Genomic DNA, 20543 nt, shown 5'->3' on the forward strand with positions numbered 1-20543 from the left:
AACTGTATGTTGCATACCATGGATATGACTTTGCTTCAGAACTCGACTTTACCATATACATAGGTAGCGGTCGATATCAGTGAGAACACCTGCTCTCAATGTAAATTTTCGGCGATGTCTATACAAAACTTTTGCATTATGATGCAGAGATGACTCTTGATATGTGAAAAGTCTCGGCTGGAACACAGATAATGAGAAATAGACATCTACTGTAAATAGACCGTCTTTTCTCCCCGTTGGGTAGCAGAACCCACGATGGCGCAACCATGAACAAGCACATCCATTTAACTCCTCGTTGGTCCGACTTTGGTCACAACTAGTCATGACCCTCCCACACAAGGCCCGATCACATATCTTCGAATGTGATATTCATGTCCACGCGCTCATCCAGACCGCATCGCAATCACTGGTCGACCTTCTTCTGCCGTTCCTCAAGCGTGGCCTTGGCACAATACTTCGCACCGTATCTAGATACGTCGACATATTGCAGAGCCGGAAGTACGTCAGATAACGAGTACATCTGGCGGGTTTCAAAGTCTTTCATGTCGTCGATGCAGCATGAATTGCAGATTGCTATGTCTAGTGCACGAATGGCTTGACGTTGCTTTGCTGTAGTGAATTTGACGATAAACCTGTGGAAGTTCTGAAAATTGCTGAAGCTGAATGTGTTAAGAGAGAATGGAAGTAGCCTTGTTTCGTTGTAAATCTCGCGGCAGACTCGCAGGAGGGCAAACCGCTCCTCACATTCGGTCATGGGCCATAAATCATCATCCATGAAGTGGTAGACGCCTTCGTTGAGAACGTATTGATAGACCTCATTCCTGATCTCTCCAGGGAGACGTAGAAGCGGTGATATATCTGAGTTGCGTGGAGTACTAGGAGACGTGGTCAGCCAGAAAATGGGCAATCGTGGGGAGTTTAGTACATCTCGGAGATACGCCTGGGGTGCTCCGCCATTCCGACTTCAGGTTGTGGTCTCGAGATATATGGAGAGTAGTCGTAGGTATAGCTGTAGTAAGCGTCTTGCAGCGACGATAATGGTAGTGTTTAAAGATGCAGCCAGTGGATTGATTTTGACATGAACATAAACGGTGACCAGCGCTTTTGACCGTAAAGGTGAGATAGCAAACAAGAAAGGTTAGGTGAGAGAAGATCACCACGTTCTAGATCTTCTGACTTCACATCACAAGGTATGTGCGAGGCGGTTTATGAGCGGTTCCACAAATCGTGAGTATACTCTGGCGTCGCCTACGGACATACAGTATGTACTTGCCTCTTATGCTAGAAGCCCATTATGACCGACTCCCACTTGTCTTCTCACAAAGCTAGATGAAAATCACTGTATCTTGAAGTCCATATGGCTCTTGAAATCCTTCCACAGCCATCCTACTTGTGCCATACTCCAACAATGAGACAATACATCATGACCATCTTCACAGTCTAGATCAGCTGTGCCAAAACGAGACCTTCATGCCTCTACGTGTACATGTCGCATACGAAGCAGGAGCATCGAGAGCGAGACATAACCATACCCTTCAAGACTTCGCACAAGGACGACAGCCTGGTCCATCTCAGCTTCGTCTACACGAATCTCGGAGTAGTCTGGCATCTTGTAGAATTTAGAGCAAGACAGAAGGCGCAAAATTCCCATCAGGCGAACCTAACGGTGAGCGTCTGATCTGGCAACAAGGTAGTCTCCTGTTGTATCCAGCGACGCGATGCAAGGAGGACGAGACGATTCTTGCGCTCCTTTATACTGTGGTGGCTTACAGGATAAGCCCCGATACACACTTTCCTTCCCATGGCAGAGGAGGCAACCGATTAAGCCTAGCGGCAGTTGCTCCCCTCATTGTAGGCCAGGCGTATATTGTCCGCCTTGGAGACTCCTGCCTTCGGATGTTCAGTCTCTTATGCAAGTTTTTTTTACAGATTCATCTTTGATCTTTCATGCAGCAGCTTGTTGTTTCTTCTTCTTCGAATACAACACGGCTTTATGTCGCTTCTCCTCGAAGCCAGCAGACTCCCCTCGATGGCCTTCCATCCAACAGTTCTGGCAATATAAATCGTCGTCACAACCCAAGCACTTCAGAGTCGCGTCGTCCTGGCAGATGATACACCATGTATCAACCTCATCATCAATCTTCTTCTGTATATTCGCAGACACGGGGGGTTTGTTCCTGGGTGCAAATGATGGAGCAGAGGGGAGACCAAGAGGATCCGCCTGTGATGAAGAAGGGGCAGCTAGGGCGGCCAGGCGTGCGGTAAAAGCATCCTCGATGGCTTGACTGCGTGCGAAGTCGTCTTCGGGCAGGGTGCTCGGGGCGGAAGGAAGTGTAAAGCCGTCGTCCGTTGTGTTCTCCTCTGGTTTGCTTTTTTGGCCTCCGGAGTCCGATCTGTCATCTCCAGACGGAGGAGAAGGAGGATCGTACTTGTTGCTAATCTCTAGTTCCGCCATAACCCTCGCTATTACATCGTCCGCCTCATCGTCCTCGGTCCTCGTTTTCTTGTCTTCGTTGCCTTCTTCTTCTTCTTCGTTTTCCATGTCTTCCTGAGCCCTACCAACATCTCCACTTCCAACATTGATTTCGATGCTCTCCCAGTCTGTAAGTTCCTCCTTCGATGGTTGGTTGCGTTTCCCATTTCCGCCCGGCGAATCTTGTGCCCGGCTATTCACTACTTCTGGTAGTATCTTGCGCATGTCTTTCAGTAGCTTTCCGACATCTTGTTGCTCCTCTTTGGACACGTCCCATTCTTTTCGGTCACCTACGGCGCCCTTCAGCTCGCCAAGCAACTCCTCCAGACTCTTTTCGTCTTCCTCATTAAACTCTACATTCGAGCCTCCTATACCCTGGGCTATGCCTTGCAGGTAGCTCGGTGCCCCTGGCGCTACGACTGGTGCGCCTGCATTGTTGGTGGACGTTGTACGTGACGGCTGTGGCGAGCCCGAGGGAGACGCGCTGCCAAGACGTGCGAAGCGGGCAGCGAGGCCATCAGTAGGCTTAGGGGGGTTCGTAGGCGTTGTTGACGCGCCGTAATTTGTGTCTAGGCTGACAGAGGACTTCTTGAGCGCGTTGAGGCGGGCGAGGAGGTCATCGTCTGTCGAGCTCGGATCGGACATTGCTGGGAAGCAGACGGTTACTAACAAGATGTGTGAGTAGAGACAGTGGATGCCTAGGTTGAAGCGCCCACTATAGGCTGCTTATGACGAGGTGCTGCATGGAGCTTGAAGCTCGGGAGTGAGCGGAGTTGGCGGTGGGGGAGGGGCGAGCTATCCTTGACCATAGTTCATTCCTTGCATACCCTACCCTTTGTACCATACAAACACTGTGATAATTGTTTATGAGAACGCATAGGTACAATCGAAAATCGTATTGGTACAATACGGTATGATTGGGCCAGCGTCCCTCGAGACGGGTGTCATGGACCCCATGTCTTCACATGCCAGATCCGGCCCCGCTTTCGTCATACACGAAGCACCGAGACCATGCATACATCTCGCCATTACGTGCTCTCACCCCATCTTTAACTCACAATATAAGCATTGCTTTTGACTAATGGTCTGTGCGCCTACATAAGTTCTGCGGTCCCAATTCCAGGCAATAGACACATTGAAACTCTCAAACCCGCCTGTCCTAGAGCCACAGCAACAACAGCCATGGCCCTTGCACCCAAGTTCGCCGGCCAGAAGCTCGCTTCCAATGCCATCCAGCCAAAAGCCGTTCATACTCTCGAGCTCTGTACGTCTTCGACCCTCTTGTCTTTCCCTAAGCACATGATCCGCATTTCCCAATTCCTGTAAAGCACACCAAGCAAACTAACATCTATATCTAGACCTTGACTATGTCTGTCCCTTCTCCGCCAAGATGTTCAAAACAATCTACGGTACTTCGCTCCGTAAAACACTCTTAGAGAAGTACTCCGACCGCGTCGTGACTATCTTCCGGCAGCAAATCCAACCTTGGCACCCCTCCTCTACACTCGTCCACGAAGCCGGCTATGCCGTCCAGAAGATTGACTCGTCCAAATTCTGGGATTTCTCCGAGAAGCTGTTCGACCAGCAAAAAGACTTCTTCGATGTCAGTCTGGTAAATGAAACGAGGAATGCTACGTATAAGAGGCTTGCTAAGATTGCTGGGTCCGTGGGTGTCGATGAGGGCAAGGTCTACGGATTGTTGGAGATTAGTGATAAGCCCGGTGAGGACGGAAGTTTGAACTCGGGCAACGGGGTCACGGATGATGTCAAGGTGCAAGTCAAGGCGAATCGACTGACCGGTGTGCATGTAACCCCCACGGTCGTGTTCGACGGTGTTGTGAACAACGAGATTAGTAGTTCTTGGACAGCCGAGCAGTGGGAGGAGTGGTTGGAGAAGAATGTCAAGTGACTGCATGAACATGGAGCTGCCAAGGGAAGATTGTAATGTAGAAGACGCAGCAAGATACGAGAAGACGAAAATGACATTCAATCCTAAAAACACAAGTGGATATAGATGAAGAGTCGAGTCGGGTTATCATCCTTGAAAACGCCGTCAGCGCCGTCTCGGAAGAAAACCATGTCGTGCTGTGCAAGGCACGCCGTTTGCTGCACTCCTCTGGACGCGCAACGCGAACATGTTGACATCAAAACGCAAGAAATCGTAGACACCAACCCTTCGTCGCACTGTGACATCAAAGTCCACACAACGCCAAAGATACAACGATGGGCGTCGCCACCCAACCTTCTCTTCGCAAACCAAGTGACGAGGAAGTTAATCGAACCCGTCTGCGCCATCCATGTCCACATCCTCATTATCAGCCACCTTCCTAGGCTCCTCGAGATCCTTCTTGAAAGCGGCCTTCTTAGCATCTACATCGTCGCGGCTAAGATCCTTCATCCAGCTGTTGTTCCTGACAAGAATTTCCTGGACCCTCTCCCTCCGTTCATCGTTGAGCTTCTTGTACTCTTCAGTCGGCTTCGGTACAGCCTCACTCAGGCCCGCGCGTACGGCGTCTGGCTGCACAAAGTACTGAACGCCACCAGTGCCAAAGGGTTCGCTGTTGATGAAGCTCATGATGTAAGCAGAGGGGCTGATGGAGACTGTGATCTTGTCGCTGTGCTTGACGTGATCAAATCGTTCTTCCTCTGAGAGGTCCTCGGTTCTGGCCAGGCGCTTCTTAAGGTAAGGGTAGTGTACGCGAGACAGGTCGACTTCCTCAGTGGGTTCCACAGCCATGTAGGAGGCGACGTATGCTCGCCAGCGCTTCACACGGTCGAGCGTGTTGAACTCAAAGGTTGGGTCATCCTTCTTGAAGAGGCGTACGTGTGCTTCCATCTTGGTGGGGTTCTGGAGACGTGTTAATATGTAGTCGTTGATATGGGCGAGGCGTTGACTTACGTATGTGATACGGTAGGTGTCAGCATCCTTGGCAAATTTCTCGACCGCCTTTCTATAGCTAATCTCGTTCTTGTGAGTTGTAGTATCGTTGACGCGGTCCTTCCTGAAGAGGTTGTAGATATCAAGGCTCTTATCCTTGTTATCGTGACTCACTACAGCGAGCGCGAATCGGACAAGCGAGCTGAGCAGCCTGTCGAACGAGTATAGCTGCCATCCAATCTGAAGATAATACCTGCGTAGGGTCTCCTCGATGAAGTTCATGTCCACTTCGCCAGATATCTGTTCTGTGAACATGTCGAGCAGCTGTTGATAGTAGTTCGCTGATGACGATGTGTCCTTGAAGAAGTCTTCAGGCTGCTTGTCAAGCATCTTCAACTTCTGCGCTGCTTTGGGCTCTTTGGCCCGATTGATGACCTTTCGGACCTCCTCTTCACTCTCTTTGAGCTTCAACAACCTTTCGTAGAGCATGACGAACATACGGAAGAAGCAGTAGATGGAAGCATTCGAGTACATGTTGAACTCTACGCGTTGGTAGGGTTCTTCATGTTCGAACTCCTTATCGCCAAAAGCCGTGGGGGTAGTAACATATTCTATCCATTCACGTTTTGGTTGATCTGCACGAAGGTTGGAGTTCGAGCTGTCGCCAGCAGCCTCATCGTCCATGCCGGATGTATCTGGAGTACTGTCCCGACTCGCCGATGCAACACTGTCTTCCTTGTCCTTGCGTGGCTTGTTGTTGGGATCGAGAATGGTGCGGCGGAGATCGCCTTTCTTTCCTTTCTGCGAGCGTTGAGAGACATCGTCATCGGGAGAAGGTGTGTCCTCGCCAGAATCGTTTGGTGTATCGCGTCCCGATGTCTGTACCCGTTGCTCGAATTTGGCGGTATCTATGCCAAAGAATAGAGGAACGAACTCTTTGATAAAAGGCACAACCTTGGCAAAGTCGGCACTGTTGTTGTTATCGGCGAAAGTGAGCATCAATCGAGCTACGTCGAAGAGTACCTCCTCGTCTCTGAAGGAGAAGGCAAATTGGTAGTCCGGCTGCGATATCTCTTGAATCTGCTGAAGTCGCTTCTGTTCTTCGTACCGGACTTGGATCTCGTTTGTGAGTGACTTGGGCTGGAACTGTCGCTTGTCGGCCTGCTTGACTGTAATGCTCTGATGGTCCAGGGATTTCCAGAAAATCTTCTGCGTCTGATCGCGCCAGACCTTCTCCCACTCGCGCTGAGCGGCCTTCCAATCCTCAAGCTTAGTCTTCAGCCTGTGAAGAAGTACAGGAACAACGCTCCAGGGCATAGCGAAGAGCTCCTTAATCACGTCCTTTCCTCTGTCGCGGCCGTAGATCTTCATGATAACCCGCTTGTAGATTGTTTCGCTCTGTCCACCAAGTCCAGGCGGTAGCGTGAATCCATTCCTATCCTCCGGCTTCATCGTAAGAAGCTGATTGGCGATTGGTTCAAGCTGTTGAATCGTTCGGCTGCATGCCTCGATATTGAAGTCGTAGTCATGGCGCTCCTCTTCGATTCGGTGCAAGCCCTCTTCAAACGTGTTCTTGCGATGGGCGACGAAACCAGAATCTTCGGAAGCCCATGTCGGATGGGATGCCCACTCGTCGTTTAGGACCGATCGGCACAGTTCGTCGCGCCCGCTACATACACGCTCACGCTCGCGCCTAGGGAGCAGGCGATAGCTGGGACCGAGGCTGCGACAGTTCGATAGCGAGACACGAGAGTTTACAGTCTTTGGACGGGTCTTCTGTTGCTCTTCATCTTCGCCCATGAACTTCTTGAACCAGGCATACAATTCCTGGTTTCCTCCGATGAATGATGCCGCGCGGTAAATCAGCAATTGCTTGTCGATCAGATCTTGCGAGTAAAGATTGCAAAGCTTCAAGAACTCATTCATCGTGTTCTTGTTTCCGATAAATTTCTTGACGCGATCAAAGAATGCAAGCTCATCTTGGTTGGGTGACGTGGTAGTCGTCGGTGGCATCGGCTCAGGCAGCGCAGGTGTCAGAGTAGGTGACACTGGTGGACCATCGGGAATTGCCTGCTTTGCGCCATGTCCGGTTTTCGCGCGCTTTGATATGTTAGCTGATGATCCCATTATGTTGTCTTCTACTTAATCCGAACAAAGCCAAATTTCAACTCAGTTTGAGATGAGCGTAAAATTTTGCCCCACCATCAAGCATAGTGATGGTGGTCTTGATGACAATGTTTGTGATGTGGTAGCGTTGGAATGGAAATAAGGTATAACCATGGAAATGGAAGGAAAAGGTAGAGTTTATGGGCAATGCACGTGCCGCATAGAGAAAAACAATGCCATGACCTAACCCTGCCCGTAATAGTGGAAGATCTTTCACATACCTTGTTGACGCTTCCCTGGTTGTTGTAACCGCCGCGAACGTTCGAGGTCGGTAGTTCCTGTGGCATGGACGGGGGCATGGGCGCAGCCACAGGTCCCTGCCGGTCGCGCTTCCTCTTGTTGTCGCGGTTCGCAGTAGGTGTAGGCGCAAAGTTACCCATCGGTGGCAGTCGAGATGTATCCGCACGACCAGGAGTTTGTTGGTTCGCGGCCGCGCCATAACCTGATTCGCCTCGTACATTGCTGAGCATGACTGCGTCTTCGGCAGCATTCTTAGCAGCCTGCTGTTGCGCCCTGTGCTGAGCAGCCGATTCCGGAAGGAATTGCTTGAAGTCCTCAAGCAGATCGGGCGCGCCGCCGAACAGGTGGGTCACTTGGGCGTACACGTCCTGGATGGGTTTCGATTCTCGCTGGTAGGTCTGTAGTATCTCCAAAAAGTTTTTGTAGATGTCAGGGTGAGCTGCGAATCGATTCTAGGTGACTGTTAGTACATCAAGGTCTAGGTCCACAGAGCGTATTTACCTTGATTTTGTTCACATAGCTGATTGCATGGTTGAACTCGACAGGCCCTCTCTTCTCAGCTGCCGCCCCACCCATCTGTGGGAGCTGAGCAGCACCATTCATGGCTTGTCCTTGCAATGAGGTACTTGGATCAACACTCGGTGACATCATTGAGCGACCAGTCGCAGCTGATACTGCGTTCTGTAATTGAGAAACTCCTCTCTGCTCTTGCTGGTGGGCCAGCGCAGCGGCTGATCCAGCAGGGTCAGGATGAGGACGTGAGGTAACCTCTGGTGAATGCGGTGCTGGGCCCTGCTGCCCCTGTTGTGGCCCATACAGAGGCTGTCCGAGAGTGCGGTTGTTTGGTGAAAACATCGACTCCTGTCCTTCAGGTCCCTGAGCTCTCTGTTGCTGGGGCCAAGGGCGTCCCTGAGCAGTCTCGTAGTAAGTACCTTCGTGTTGGGGACCGTTGCTACCGTTGATGGCGCTGCTGCGTGGCGGCGAAAGCGGCCTTGGAGCAGGCATAGTCGATACCATGGTACCCATTGGCGTCGTCACTCTGATGGCATTTGGGTCGCCGTTAGTACCACACTCAATCTTATAGCCGGGTGGCAGAAACGTGTTGAAGCCTTGAATCAAGGCCGGATTGCCCGCGAAAAGAGTTGATACCCTCTCAATGACCCCCGGAGTGTCGATCGCACCACTCTTGAAGTCTTTCATGATATCAAGGAATCGGTTGTATACATCAGGGTGGTCCGCGAACTGAACCTTGACCTGGTCCAGATAGCTCAAGGCATCGTTGAGGATCGGCTGCTGTCCCTGGCCCATGGCCATAGATCCAGGAGGGCCGGCGAAAGGCATCAACATCTGAGCCTGGGTAGGTGCCTGCACCGCGTGCTGCATGCGTGGTGTAGTCTGCTCATGTTGCGCGGGCGCATTCCCATACATGGGGCCACTCGGGTTGGGACCACCCATGGGTGGCGCGAGGGGTCCGTTCATGGGTCCCGATTGACCCAACAGACCGTTCGGACCGTGTATCGTTCGCGTCGAAGGTGCCACTGCCACAGGCTGGTGTATTTGGATTGGCGCTGAGTGGTTTTGATGCGCAGCGTGCTCGCGCTGCTGTCGCTCATGGATCTCTCGATCCCGCTGTTCCGTCTCGCGCTTGACAATCTCTTCTTGCTGGTGCAGTGCGTGCGAATCCATCTCTCTGTCTCTGGTCTCGCGTTCGCGCATCTCGCGCTCTCTGTCAGCGCTGGCCTGCTCCGAAGTCGGCAAGTGTTGTTGCTGCTGCTGGAGAGTTTGCGATATGCCCGGTAACGAGTACGGAGGGGCTTGAGGACCTTGTTGAGCCTGCGCTCCCGCGTCTGAAGATGGCGGTCGTTGGGCGGACATGTGAGGTGATGAGTGCTGAGGTTGCGCCGTCAGCCCTGGAAGTGTGGGGAGATTCTGGTTGTGGGCCGTCGCGGCGTTTGACGAGTAATACCCGCCACCTGTGATGGAGTTAACAATACGAACTGGCGCGTCGTTTGCCTGTGCGACATACCAGATGGTGGTGGGAGTACTGGTCCCGGACCCTGTGAAGGTGACGCATGTGGAGGACCCTGTGGAGTCGCGTTGTTTGGCCTGTCATCACTCGCAAAGTCAGCTCGAATGCAATCAAATAGTGGTGCGAAGAGGAGCTCAGAAGCATCTTCGCCCATCGTGTCTGTTATGGAGGAGAGAGCGGGAGGCGAGTACGCACCCATAGGGACCCAGAGGCCGCGACGCCTGTCCTTGGCCCTGCTCTGTTTGTTGCTGACCCTGTCCACCTGCGGCCGCCTGCGACGGCGGCCACCCGTCACGATGCGCTGGATTCATGTCCTCGGCTTTACCAGGCTCGCCGGCGATAAGGAAGCTTACGTGACCGATTCGGGGGTCGCGTTGTCGTGTTTTGAGCGGATCAAAGGCTGCTGGAGCTCATGGACGGCTTGTGGTAATGTGCGAAGCTTGATAGATGTGGTGTGGTTCGATTCCAGAAGTTGGTCGCCCGCTGTTGATCAGGAGCAAAAGCGCGGTTGTAGCTGATACGGTTGCCGAAGTCGCGTGAGCCGAACGCCGAAAGAGGATTACACGGAGCTGGAGATGTACGCGACAGTCTCGATTGCCTCGAAAAGCGCAATAGCCTAGGGACAGTCTGGAGATGATGCGTTCTGATCAACCAAGGCCTTGTTCAGGGACCGTGTGGATTATCGTCGGCCCGCAAGGCGGTGGCAGAAATTCAGAAACTCAGCGCGTCATATTGCCGAGCCACTCGGCCGTCAGCCCTGTCAAAAAAAGGTGCCGTCTGCCGAAGTCGCCCAGCTTGACGTCTTTGGCTTGTCGCATATTCTCAGTCTGATGGATTCACAATCTTTACCTATGAATTCGGTTCAAAGCATGCAAATATGTGTATTCATTGCACGAGACTTCACTCGCTGAACTTAGTTTAATGATCATCATCCATTCCTACCAGAGACGCCTCAGAACAACCAATATAAGAAGACTCGTGGTATTCGTTGACAGATATTCTCCAACACTACGCCACAACTGCATCAAAAGATCCACTGAAAGCTCTCCTTAACCTCAAAGTTCAGTTTCGACCTGCAGCATGTGTTAGTGAATTCTCATGTTTATTCATCGAGCGAGTGGCAATGTTACCTGATATCAGCACTGCTGGCACCAATCAACACTTCAAATTCTCCTTCCTCTGCAATCCAAGCACCCGTCTGCCCAAGACTTGTGTCGAAGTATCCCACAGAGTACTTGTTGAGCTTCAAGACTACGTCTTTCGTTTCGCCAGGCTGCAAGAATACCTTGCCGAAAGCCTGGAGTTCTTTCTCGGGACGTGGGAGTGTCGACTTGACGTCTTTTACGTATGCTTGAACAATCTCATGCGCCGCTACTGAGCCGCTGTTGGTGACTGGTACCGTGATGATGATCTCTCCGTCCTCTTGAAGCACAGTATCGCTAGCGCTTGGTGTTTTGTATTCGAAAGTGGTGTATGTAAGACCGTGTCCAAAGGCAAAGAGTGGTGCGATCTTGGAACGCTCATAATGCCTGTAGCCCACGTAAATCCCCTCGCCATAGACGGTCTTCAAGTTCTCGCCAGGCCAGTTGTGGTACGCAGGATTGTCTTCGATCCGAACAGGGAAAGTCGTTGGCAGTTTTCCACTAGGGCTACTGTTGCCCAGTAGTACATCCGCAAGAGCATTTCCGGCTTCCTGTCCTTGGTACCATGCCTGGAGAATGGCTGGTGCCTTCTGTACCCATGGCATGGTAATAGGTGTTCCGGATTGATTGACGACGACGGTGCGTGGGTTGGCAGCTAGAACAGCTTCGATCAGGCGATCTTGCGAACCGTTCTTCGGAAGATCCATCGTTTGTCTGTCGTAACCCTCTGATTCCCACTCGGCGTCAAGCCCAACAACAACTACAGCGACATCTGCGTCGCGCGCTGCATCAGCAGCTTCTTGCAAACGATCTATCTTGTCCTCCTCTTGGTAGCCAATCCGGCAGCCACCATAGTCGTGGCGACGACCAATGACCGAAACTTTCGATGCAGGCCGTACTTCGTTGGTGCTCTCAATCAGAATTTCCACTGACTTGCCTGCCTCCAGGTGGATTGACTTGAGTACGTCCTCTGAAGCAGAGAACATAGCCTCACCCTCTTGAGTCCAATCCCAGTTGTCAATGAAGATGTCGCCATTGATGAACATGCGCCCTGGTCCAACTGAAGCAAAGCTAAAACTGTGGTTACCGGTCGACTTGGGAGTGAGTGTAGTCTTGACTTTGAAGGAGAAGTCTGGAAGAAGTTCCATTGGCGCAGAATCCCACAGCCACAGATCTGTGCTGACTTTGTGCTGAATGACCGCTGGCTCACCCCTGAATCTGTCGCCCTTGTAGTACTCTAATCGCACACCGGTTTCGCCATTGGATTGGCAGTACGGGGAGGCGAGCGGTAGCCATTTGGAACTGTCGCAACCTTGGGCAAACGTAATGTCGCCGTCGAATCGATTTTGAAGGCCTTGCCAAGGGGTAACGTTGTAGTAGGGATTGAGGCCTGCACTTCCTCCTCCACTGGCGATAGCTCGCTTGACATTCGGCCCGATCATCGCAATCTTCTTCGCGTTCTTGACGGGAAGCACATTGTTCTCGTTCTTCAGAAGCGTCAGTCCTTCAATACCAGCTTGAAGAATAAGGTTCCGTGTCTCAACGTTGTCAATAGACTGCTCTGGCTCTTCGGGTGTCATGTTGTTTAGCCCCTTGACACGATCCACGAGATATAAAACTCTGGCGGCCGATTCTTCAATATCACCACGAGTTAGCTCGCCATTCTCTAAACACTCCTTAACTTGCTCGACTTTGCGCCACTTTGATGGTCCTGGCATCTCAATGTCAACACCAGCTCTTATTGACGGTGCAGTTGCATATGTGCCCGTCCAATCAGAAATGATTGCACCATTCCACTTCCACTCCCCTCGAAGGACCTCCTTGATCGAATGTTCATACTCGTCAGCGTGAACACCATTGATCATGTTGTAAGCACTCATGAGCGCCCATGGTGATGCGTCTCGAACAGCTATCTCGAATGGTTTCAGGTAGATTTCACGCAAAGGCCTCTCAGCAATGATGGCATCGTATGCCTGTCGCTCAGTTTCTTGCTCGTTGCCAAGGAAATGTTTAATCGTAGCGGCGACACCCTTGCTCTGGAGACCGCGAACATAGGACGCAGCAAGCTTTCCGGTAAGGAAAGGATCTTCAGAATACGACTCGAAGTTGCGGCCACCAAGAGGGGATCGGTGCATGCACACCGTGGGTGCAAGCAATACGTGAGCGCCACGTGCCTTCGATTCTTCTCCCAGATGACGGCCGATCTCCTCGATCATATCCACGTTCCACGTGGAAGCCATGGATATGCCGCAAGGAAACAGAGCAGCCTAGCTTTGTCAGCGTGAAACAAGCAGTGCCAAGCCGGAGTGCGTACAGGTGTGCCGTTAGTGAAGAACTCTCCTCGAGCGCCATTGGGCCCGTCAGATGTCTTGATTGATGGTATGCCCTTCTCGGGTATGGCTACTGTCCGCCAGAAGTCCGCTCCTGCAAGTAGTGAGATCTGGAATGGTCAGCTCGACTCAATCCCGAGGCTGCTTCGGCTTTTGAAATAGATTAACGAGGTCAGGTGGGGTCTTAAGCGAATAGAAAAAGCCATTGATTCTGAAAGTCAATCTTCGGAAGCCAATCTCGCTAGGCTTTCTGCCGCAGATGTAATCCAAGTCGGAATGTTGCTGCTGGCGAATGATTTGACTCCTAGAAAGACACCAAAAAAAAAAGACCTTGAAGGAAGCTTGCATGAATTCTCATTGTGCTTGGCCATGTAGAACGCTAAAGTCTCAAGGACCTCTTTCATCAGAGTGAGGGAGAACGTACCTGTTCTTCTAAAGTCAGCTTCGCCGCAAGTTGTCTTGCCCTGTCGTCCGGTCGCTCCATCGAGTATATCTTCTTGCCCGCCATTGTTTCTTCTGCCGGTGAAGCGTCCTCTGGTGTTGCGGCAGGTGTCAATGTTGGCGTATCAAGAGTCACCGGTTGGATGTGGATAGCCGCGTGCTTTATGTCGTACTGTCTGATATCTTCTGTCGGGCTAGCGTTTCCTATGTTGATGGTAGCCATTGCAGATCAACCAGAATTAATCATCCAATACGCGGAGTAGTAGAGCGAATTGCCGCGCTTCTTGCCACTACAACCGACGCGGTAACGAAAGATGGGTTGAAAAAAGACGTAAGCGAGAGAAGGATGACAAGCTCGAGATGCAGCAGACTCAGAGGAAGTCAGTCGAAGTAGATTGTCATCCTTTAGTACTTGCGCAGCGCTGGTAACGATTGTCTCTCTTGACGCATGGACCCAGACAAAGCGCTGGAGTACCGGATCTATTGGAAACAAGCCTTATCCTAGCCACGGCTCGCAGGCACGTCGTCTCAGATCTACAAGGTAAGTGTTATTGGTCGGCGGGGGGTAATCAACCGAAGTTAACGCGCCCGTCTCGATCTGTTGCCAGGAAGGAGGCTCATGTGTGATTTCAATCTAGATCCGTCATGACGGCTCCTTGTGGCGAAACCCGAGAGTAACGCGAAAAGAGTATGATAGCAATGCCTGCTTCTCCACCATGCTGCAGACTATGAGCAGGTAAGAGCCAGACACATCGTGCAAGTACAATGACAAGACAGGTGACACGTAGACCAGACATGCAAGTTGATGCCGCTCAGCGAGACATTCTTTTCTTGGGGTAAGCAGCGTGGGGCCTGATTCGTCGCCTTCTTTGTTGGACAGTAGACACGGCGGACCTGAACTTCCGAGGCTAGTCTAAGTGGCAGTTGAGCAGATTCCGAAGGGCAAATTAGGCAGTCAAAGGATGATACAGAGCAGTTGCATACCAATCAGTGGTGGGAAATTTCGTAGTGAGGTTGTAGCGGCCCGAGAGGCGGGTATGTTAGCGGGAACCCGGGCCAGTGAACCGTCTGCATCCTGGCGTGCATATCACGCTGACCAAGTGTCCTCCGGGGGCCAAGCGACCGTTGATTGTGGTTGATCGAAGGAATCGGACGTTGAGAGCGACTACCAAACCAGAGAGTCGGAATGGAAACGTCTGGATGTTGATGGTTCTTACCCCACCAACGCAGCACGTGCGCAAGATGCTGTGATTGAACTCCAAGCGACCATGATCGTCGCGAAGCCTAGATATCTTGACCGCGCTTTCATATGCGAGTTCGTATTCCGTTAAAGCTTCGAATCTATTCAGAAACCACTGTCAAAGTCGGCTATCGACTCACGCACCGCCTGATAGCCTTCTACCATCACGATATCTGGCACACGACACATGAACGAATTAGTCGGGACATCGTTGGAGGGCCAGCAAATGAAAAGGCACTATAGTAATTTATTGTAATCACTTCACATTTTTACAAGTACCAAAAGCTGGTACTAGCAAGTACTTCGTTGAGATGCAAAGCGCTGTATTCTGTTGGTGTTGAAAAGACCATCTGTGGCAGGTGACTCCGGAAGCGTGATCCGCATCACCTTCCGACTCCTCAGTCGCAGTAATATTGAGCTTCCCTAGATCCGAAATCACATGTAATTTTGCCCTGCGACACGATGAAGGTATCATGGTGTAACAATATAATGGGGCAATGATTTTAGAGCATATTGGCCAGTATACGCGTTATTAGTGATATCCTAGAGGGTACTGGGCCGAGTGTTGAAGCGCATCGATGTATTCAACAAGACTCGTGTAGCGCACTTTGAAGCCTCTTGTATGAGGCAGTAGTGCATAACCAAAACTATCACTTTGATGCTCATGCCGCAATTACAGCATGAACACAAGTGAACAATGACTATACACTGTTGTTCTATATGGTTGCTTATCCATCGATCAAAAGGTTTTTCAACGTAGTCCTCTATTCTCCACATTAGCATCTCTGGTGATGCATTGAGTTTGAATCTACCAATCATCCTGTTTCCTTCCATGCATAGCGGCCTGTCGCTGTCTAAGTGCCTCTGCTAGTCCACCAGCGATGCTACCACTGCTATCTCTCGCGCTCTCCATGGTGCTACCTCCACTACCACTGTACCCACTGTCCCGCCCAGAGTCACCGTTGACAGCCTTTCTAGCAGCAGGACGTTTGGCAGGCGGAGCCGGAGGCTTGGGCTTGCCGTTCGCTGGGCGGGCAGGTGGCGCTGGAGGTGGAGGCGGAGCGGCAGCACGTTGGACAACTTCCTCAAGGTACGCAGAAGGTGCCCAACCGGAAGCGGACTTGTCAAGACGGGATGCTAACCACCAACCTGTCACATGTTCGTTAGTACGTCAATTCATCCGTAGATCAGGGTGTACGCACCATTGCCCTCCTTCTGTGTGACCAGGATGATCTCGTCTTTCCCGAGACTCAGCTCTCCAGCACTCTGACCTGCAAAGTCATACAGCGCCTTGTACCGAGGCTCTTTTGGTTGAGCTGGCGCCGGCGGCGGCGGAGGAGGCGGAGGGGGCGTGCGCGATGAACCGGCTGACGCGGTACGCGCGTGAGAGCCCATGCCATTTGACAAGGCAGCGACCGGTGCGGGAACGGGTCTTGCTTGCGACACTTCTGGCTGAGGTACAGCTCTCGGTTGCGCAGCGGCAGGCGTGGGCACAGCTCTCGGTTGTGCTGGACGAGAGGCAAGCTTTGAGGGACCTCCACCAGGGCCACCGGGCCGCAACAGCTTACCCTTTGTGATGGGCTTTGCAGCGATCTGCTTGCCTTTTGGTGTGGGTTTAGAGACGGAGTTGGGTGGCTCTCCTGGCCCAGTGTGGATGGTGCCACTTTTGTACAGGTCGTCTCTCGGCACTGCGGGATCTTTGACGACCTTGACTTGGGCCGGCTTGCCAGGCTTCTTATTGTACTGAATCCTACTTCGTGTCAGCAGCTTTCAGATGCAAATGAACTGTTTTACTTACGTCTCGCCTATCTGAAGTGTCAGTGAGCCCCGCAATACGTTCGTCAGCTGAGTGAAGAACTCGGTCTTAAAAACGCAGTTCACGAGTGGATCAGGCTCAGTGGGTGACCCAGCACCGATCGAGAACCAGTCGTCCTTGAGTGTAGAACAACTAATCATCTTAATAGCGCCCACAGGTATTGTCCTCTCGGCCTGAATCTGAACTTGGCGATTCACCATGACCTGCTTGACGAGGTAGACGTTCTTCTTCGTGAGGATCAGCGAGCGAGCTTCTGGTTTACTCGATCGACCAAGTTTCGAGACAAGCACCTCAGCTCTACATGAGAATGGTACCTCCTCATTCGAGGCTATACCAATGGCACCAGCAATGACCTCACCAGGGCCACCTTTGTTGCCAATACCGAGATAGTCGCCCATGAATCTTCGGGAACCAATCAAACTATACCTCCTGCGCTCTTTACGGCCCTGGAGGATCTTGTGCCCTTGGTCTCGCCATTCGATGAATTCTTTGCCTCCGTTGAGCTTTCGCCAGAACCGCTGGATCCGTACTGCACACTCTGTTCGGTATCGCAGGTAGTTTCTCCATGCACGTTGAATGCGAATAGCCATATTATGCCAGTATTTGTCGCGCATTGTCTCCAAGGCGAACAGCGTCTCAGGAGTCTTGATGAACACCTTTGTTGTACCGATCTGGAATTCCTCCGCTGGAATGTTGGTATCCTTCAAGATCTGTTTCGCTCCAGTCTCGTAATCCCCAGTCCAAGTGTACTCTCCGGCATATGAACACTTGGGTGACAACAAGAAGAATCGTTCCACAAACTTATCGAAGGTTTGACGTGATGCGAATCCGGCTCTTCGAATGCGCACGTTCTCTTGAAGACCCAAGTACTTGACCTGATGAAGTACGTTGGCATCGGTGAATTCCTTGGGCGACTTGTTTTCGTTGGGCTTGATGGTACGGATGTAGGACGGACGAGCTTGCATCAGAGTCGTTACCAGATCGTTCGCAGAGGCCTTGATCTTATCTCCAGCCGTCGGGGGTCGCCGCCTGTTGTCCTGGTCTACCTGGTTCGGGAAGAGCGTATGTACAAAAGTGTTGCTACTTTGTCCGAGCAGGTTTAGCAGATCCTTTAGTAACTGGTCTTTGTTCTTGTCGGTCATGCCATCAATCGCGTACGAGACTTCACCAGCATAGTGCTTGATGACGAACTGACCCTGACGAGGCGTGAAGTTGGGGTTCGACGATAGAGCGTTTAGTCTCTGGACGAAAGTTTGATCCGCGGCGGTTGGGTCGGCGTGGGCTGTTGCACAGGCGTCGTTCAGGGCAGCAAAGACACCCGGTGGTCGCTTCTCCTCGATCAAATCGCACACAATCTTGTTATCGAAATACTTGATGGGCGTCCACTTGATCTGCTCGCGCTCGTACTCTTCTTGCTCCGCCTTGAGCGTCAATTGGATGAAGATCTGTTGTAGTTTCTCGTTGACGTAGTTGATGCACAATTGCTCGAAGCTGTTCTTTTCGAAGATCTCGAAACCGTAAATGTCCAAAATACCAATGGACTGGGCGGTCGCGCCTCGGGCCTTCAAGGAAACATTGACGCGTTCCACGATCCAGTCGAAAAGGTTGAAGTAGATTCCCTTTGAAAGCGCGTCTCGGACTGCGCCCGCTTGCGCGCAGTTTAGAGGTACGTCATATACGGAACCTCGTCGTCCTCCTCGACTCGTCTCCATAACACGAATGGTAAGGGCTTTGTTGACATGCGCCGAGTCTACTTCGAGGAGATAAGCCACGAAATCCACGACTGACTGGTCCACAATGGCTGCGTTGCCAGAATCATCCTCGCGGAACGTTACGTTTCCTAGCCACAGAATTGCTGCAAGCATTCGGAAGATGTTGTCCTGCTCAGCTTGTGGTAGTCCAATGACCTTCATGGCATTCAGCGTGTCGTCGAACTCGGCATGATCGTCGATTCCTGGGACGTCGAAGCATTTAGATTTACTCGTGTATAGGTAGGCTTGCGGTTGTTGTAGGCCGAAGATTTCTGTTCGTGTCAGCACAGGTTAAGGGTCTACGGAGGTGTAGTATACCTCTGTATTGCGAGGATGCGGCTTTTGTGAACTGGTAGAAGATATGGAAGTTGCGCTCGTTTGTGATCTGACCAGTCACCCGCGTCTTCTCAAGTAGGTAGTTGTTGATGTTTGCTCCCACTGGCTCTCCTTGCGCATTGAAGTGGATCTCGAGGTATTTTCCGAACCGCGACGAGTTGTTGTTTCTCAGCGTCTTTGCGTTTCCGAAGGATTCGAGTAAAGGGTTGGTGGCCAGCACCATGTCCTTGATCTCCTGGATAGACGAGTTGCTGCCTCCTGAGACGTTGGCGATGTACTGCATAAGTCGCTTCGCTGCTTCTGTCTTTCCTGCTCCTGATTCGCCAGAAATGATGACACATTGATTCTCCTTGTATGCATTCATATTGTAGTAGGCGGACTCGGCGATTGCGAAGACGTGAGGGGGCACCTGTCTCTTGTTAGCTCTGCGTGCCGGTGGAGGGATAAACACCGCACCTCCAGCCTGTTCTTGCCCTTGTAGCTCTCCAGCACTTGGTCGGTGTATATGCCCACTGCCACTTGTCAGCATCCCTCTCGCAAGCGCAAATCCTCGTACGTACAGTCGCGGAACGGGTTGACCGAGACCAACACATGTCCAATGTATGTCTGCGCCCATAGTCAGTCGTTGTCCTTGTCTATCGCTGCACATGTGTGCGACGCGGGGCTGGCGCAAGCGGGTCAACGCACGTATATCTCGCCATTTTCGAAGCGCTTCTTCAGGTTCTCATTGATAGCCTCATTGGAGACCTTGCTAATCAAGGTGAGATCCGACACACCGACTTCCTTCTTCTTGGTGGTCTCGAAGACGGCCTTGGTTGCGAACTGGGCCTTTGGCTGGGCGCCTCCTCCGGCTTTGCGCGCGGCGCGGTTGGTTTTCCCCTACACAAGGAATGTGTGAGCAGATGTTCCTCCATCCACGTCCTTGTGCCTCTTACCATGATTGGTGCCCGACGTCGAGCTGGGACCTGTAGCTTAAGCCGGCCAGTGGGGTAGTAAGTGTGCTGCTGAGTCCAGGGTGCAGCAAATATTCAAACAATAGACGGCAAAGCCAGGTAGGGTCGCTATGGAAAGAGCAGCCGCTCCAAGGTGTGGGTGTCTAAGGATGGCTGCAATGCGGTTGTTGAAGACAGGCCAACGTCAGAGCCCTGGACGTGGAATCGGGCGCTTCGGAATGGGTACTCGCCCCATTCCGCACAGCCACAGTTATTCCAGTACGAAGTACGCGTACGCTGCCGCGGCGGCTGGAATATCTTCGTAATCTTGCCTCGCCTCCATTGCCTGCCGTCCTGCACAGGTGAGACTGTTATTCATCATGGTTGCATTGCTTCCACCATCACCGCCGACGCTCACGTTGTTGCACCATTCAATCACCGTCGCTGTGACCCATCCAGGCTCGGCCCAGCTTCCGCATCAATCACTGTCGCAGCAGAGGCGCAACACAAGGACAGCCCGAGTCTGCCGCGTACGCTTAATTTCTCGTGACGTGTCACAGTTTTAGGCATTAGGCACCAATATCTTGGTGTTCGTGACCAGATGCGTGTTCAGTCGTATTCAAGGTTATCGCTACGAGGAAACGCCCCAACATGCAATCCGTCATGAATGAGTGTTCGAACGAAAGCGAACAGCACTGCTCAATAGCACAGACGCCATGGAAATGCCCAGTGCCTAATAAAAATATCCCAAATCCCACAAACGCCATCG

The 20543-nt window shown here is 51.9% G+C and overlaps 6 protein-coding genes across 6 annotated transcripts; 1 reads left to right on the forward strand and 5 right to left on the reverse strand.

Moving 5' to 3' along the window:
• Window positions 1-403: 403 nt before the first annotated feature.
• AA0111_g5161 (hypothetical protein) lies at window positions 404-957 on the reverse strand (the record flags this gene model as incomplete). The annotated part of the gene is made up of 2 exons (XM_028651243.1): window positions 404-875; window positions 926-957. 2 exons carry the CDS (start codon window positions 955-957, stop codon window positions 404-406), a joined length of 504 nt encoding a protein of 167 aa, XP_028507322.1.
• Window positions 958-1945: 988 nt separating this feature from the next.
• Window positions 1946-3118, reverse strand: AA0111_g5162 (hypothetical protein; the record flags this gene model as incomplete). Its single annotated transcript, XM_028651244.1, has 1 exon — window positions 1946-3118. One exon carries the CDS (start codon window positions 3116-3118, stop codon window positions 1946-1948), a length of 1173 nt encoding a protein of 390 aa, XP_028507319.1.
• A 537-nt stretch (window positions 3119-3655) lies between these two features.
• On the forward strand, window positions 3656-4382 carry AA0111_g5163 (hypothetical protein; the record flags this gene model as incomplete). Its single annotated transcript, XM_028651245.1, has 2 exons — window positions 3656-3737; window positions 3832-4382. 2 exons carry the CDS (start codon window positions 3656-3658, stop codon window positions 4380-4382), a joined length of 633 nt encoding a protein of 210 aa, XP_028507320.1.
• A 363-nt stretch (window positions 4383-4745) lies between these two features.
• AA0111_g5164 (Transcriptional regulatory protein) lies at window positions 4746-9985 on the reverse strand (the record flags this gene model as incomplete). Its single annotated transcript, XM_028651246.1, has 5 exons — window positions 4746-5321; window positions 5373-7451; window positions 7739-8209; window positions 8259-9730; window positions 9784-9985. The coding sequence occupies 5 exons, from the start codon at window positions 9983-9985 to the stop codon at window positions 4746-4748; spliced, it is 4800 nt and encodes a 1599-aa protein (XP_028507325.1).
• Window positions 9986-10810: 825 nt separating this feature from the next.
• AA0111_g5165 (putative beta-glucosidase I) lies at window positions 10811-13922 on the reverse strand (the record flags this gene model as incomplete). The annotated part of the gene is made up of 4 exons (XM_028651247.1): window positions 10811-10859; window positions 10917-13195; window positions 13243-13368; window positions 13683-13922. The coding sequence occupies 4 exons, from the start codon at window positions 13920-13922 to the stop codon at window positions 10811-10813; spliced, it is 2694 nt and encodes an 897-aa protein (XP_028507326.1).
• Window positions 13923-15747: 1825 nt separating this feature from the next.
• AA0111_g5166 (Myosin-1) lies at window positions 15748-19780 on the reverse strand (the record flags this gene model as incomplete). The annotated part of the gene is made up of 8 exons (XM_028651248.1): window positions 15748-16088; window positions 16142-16689; window positions 16738-18778; window positions 18825-19251; window positions 19299-19354; window positions 19403-19448; window positions 19530-19721; window positions 19778-19780. The coding sequence occupies 8 exons, from the start codon at window positions 19778-19780 to the stop codon at window positions 15748-15750; spliced, it is 3654 nt and encodes a 1217-aa protein (XP_028507323.1).
• Between the last annotated feature and the right edge of the window lie 763 nt (window positions 19781-20543).

This window comes from Alternaria arborescens (assembly GCF_004154835.1).
Source record: "Alternaria arborescens strain FERA 675 chromosome Unknown contig_10, whole genome shotgun sequence".
Taxonomy (NCBI): Eukaryota; Fungi; Ascomycota; class Dothideomycetes; order Pleosporales; family Pleosporaceae; genus Alternaria; species Alternaria arborescens.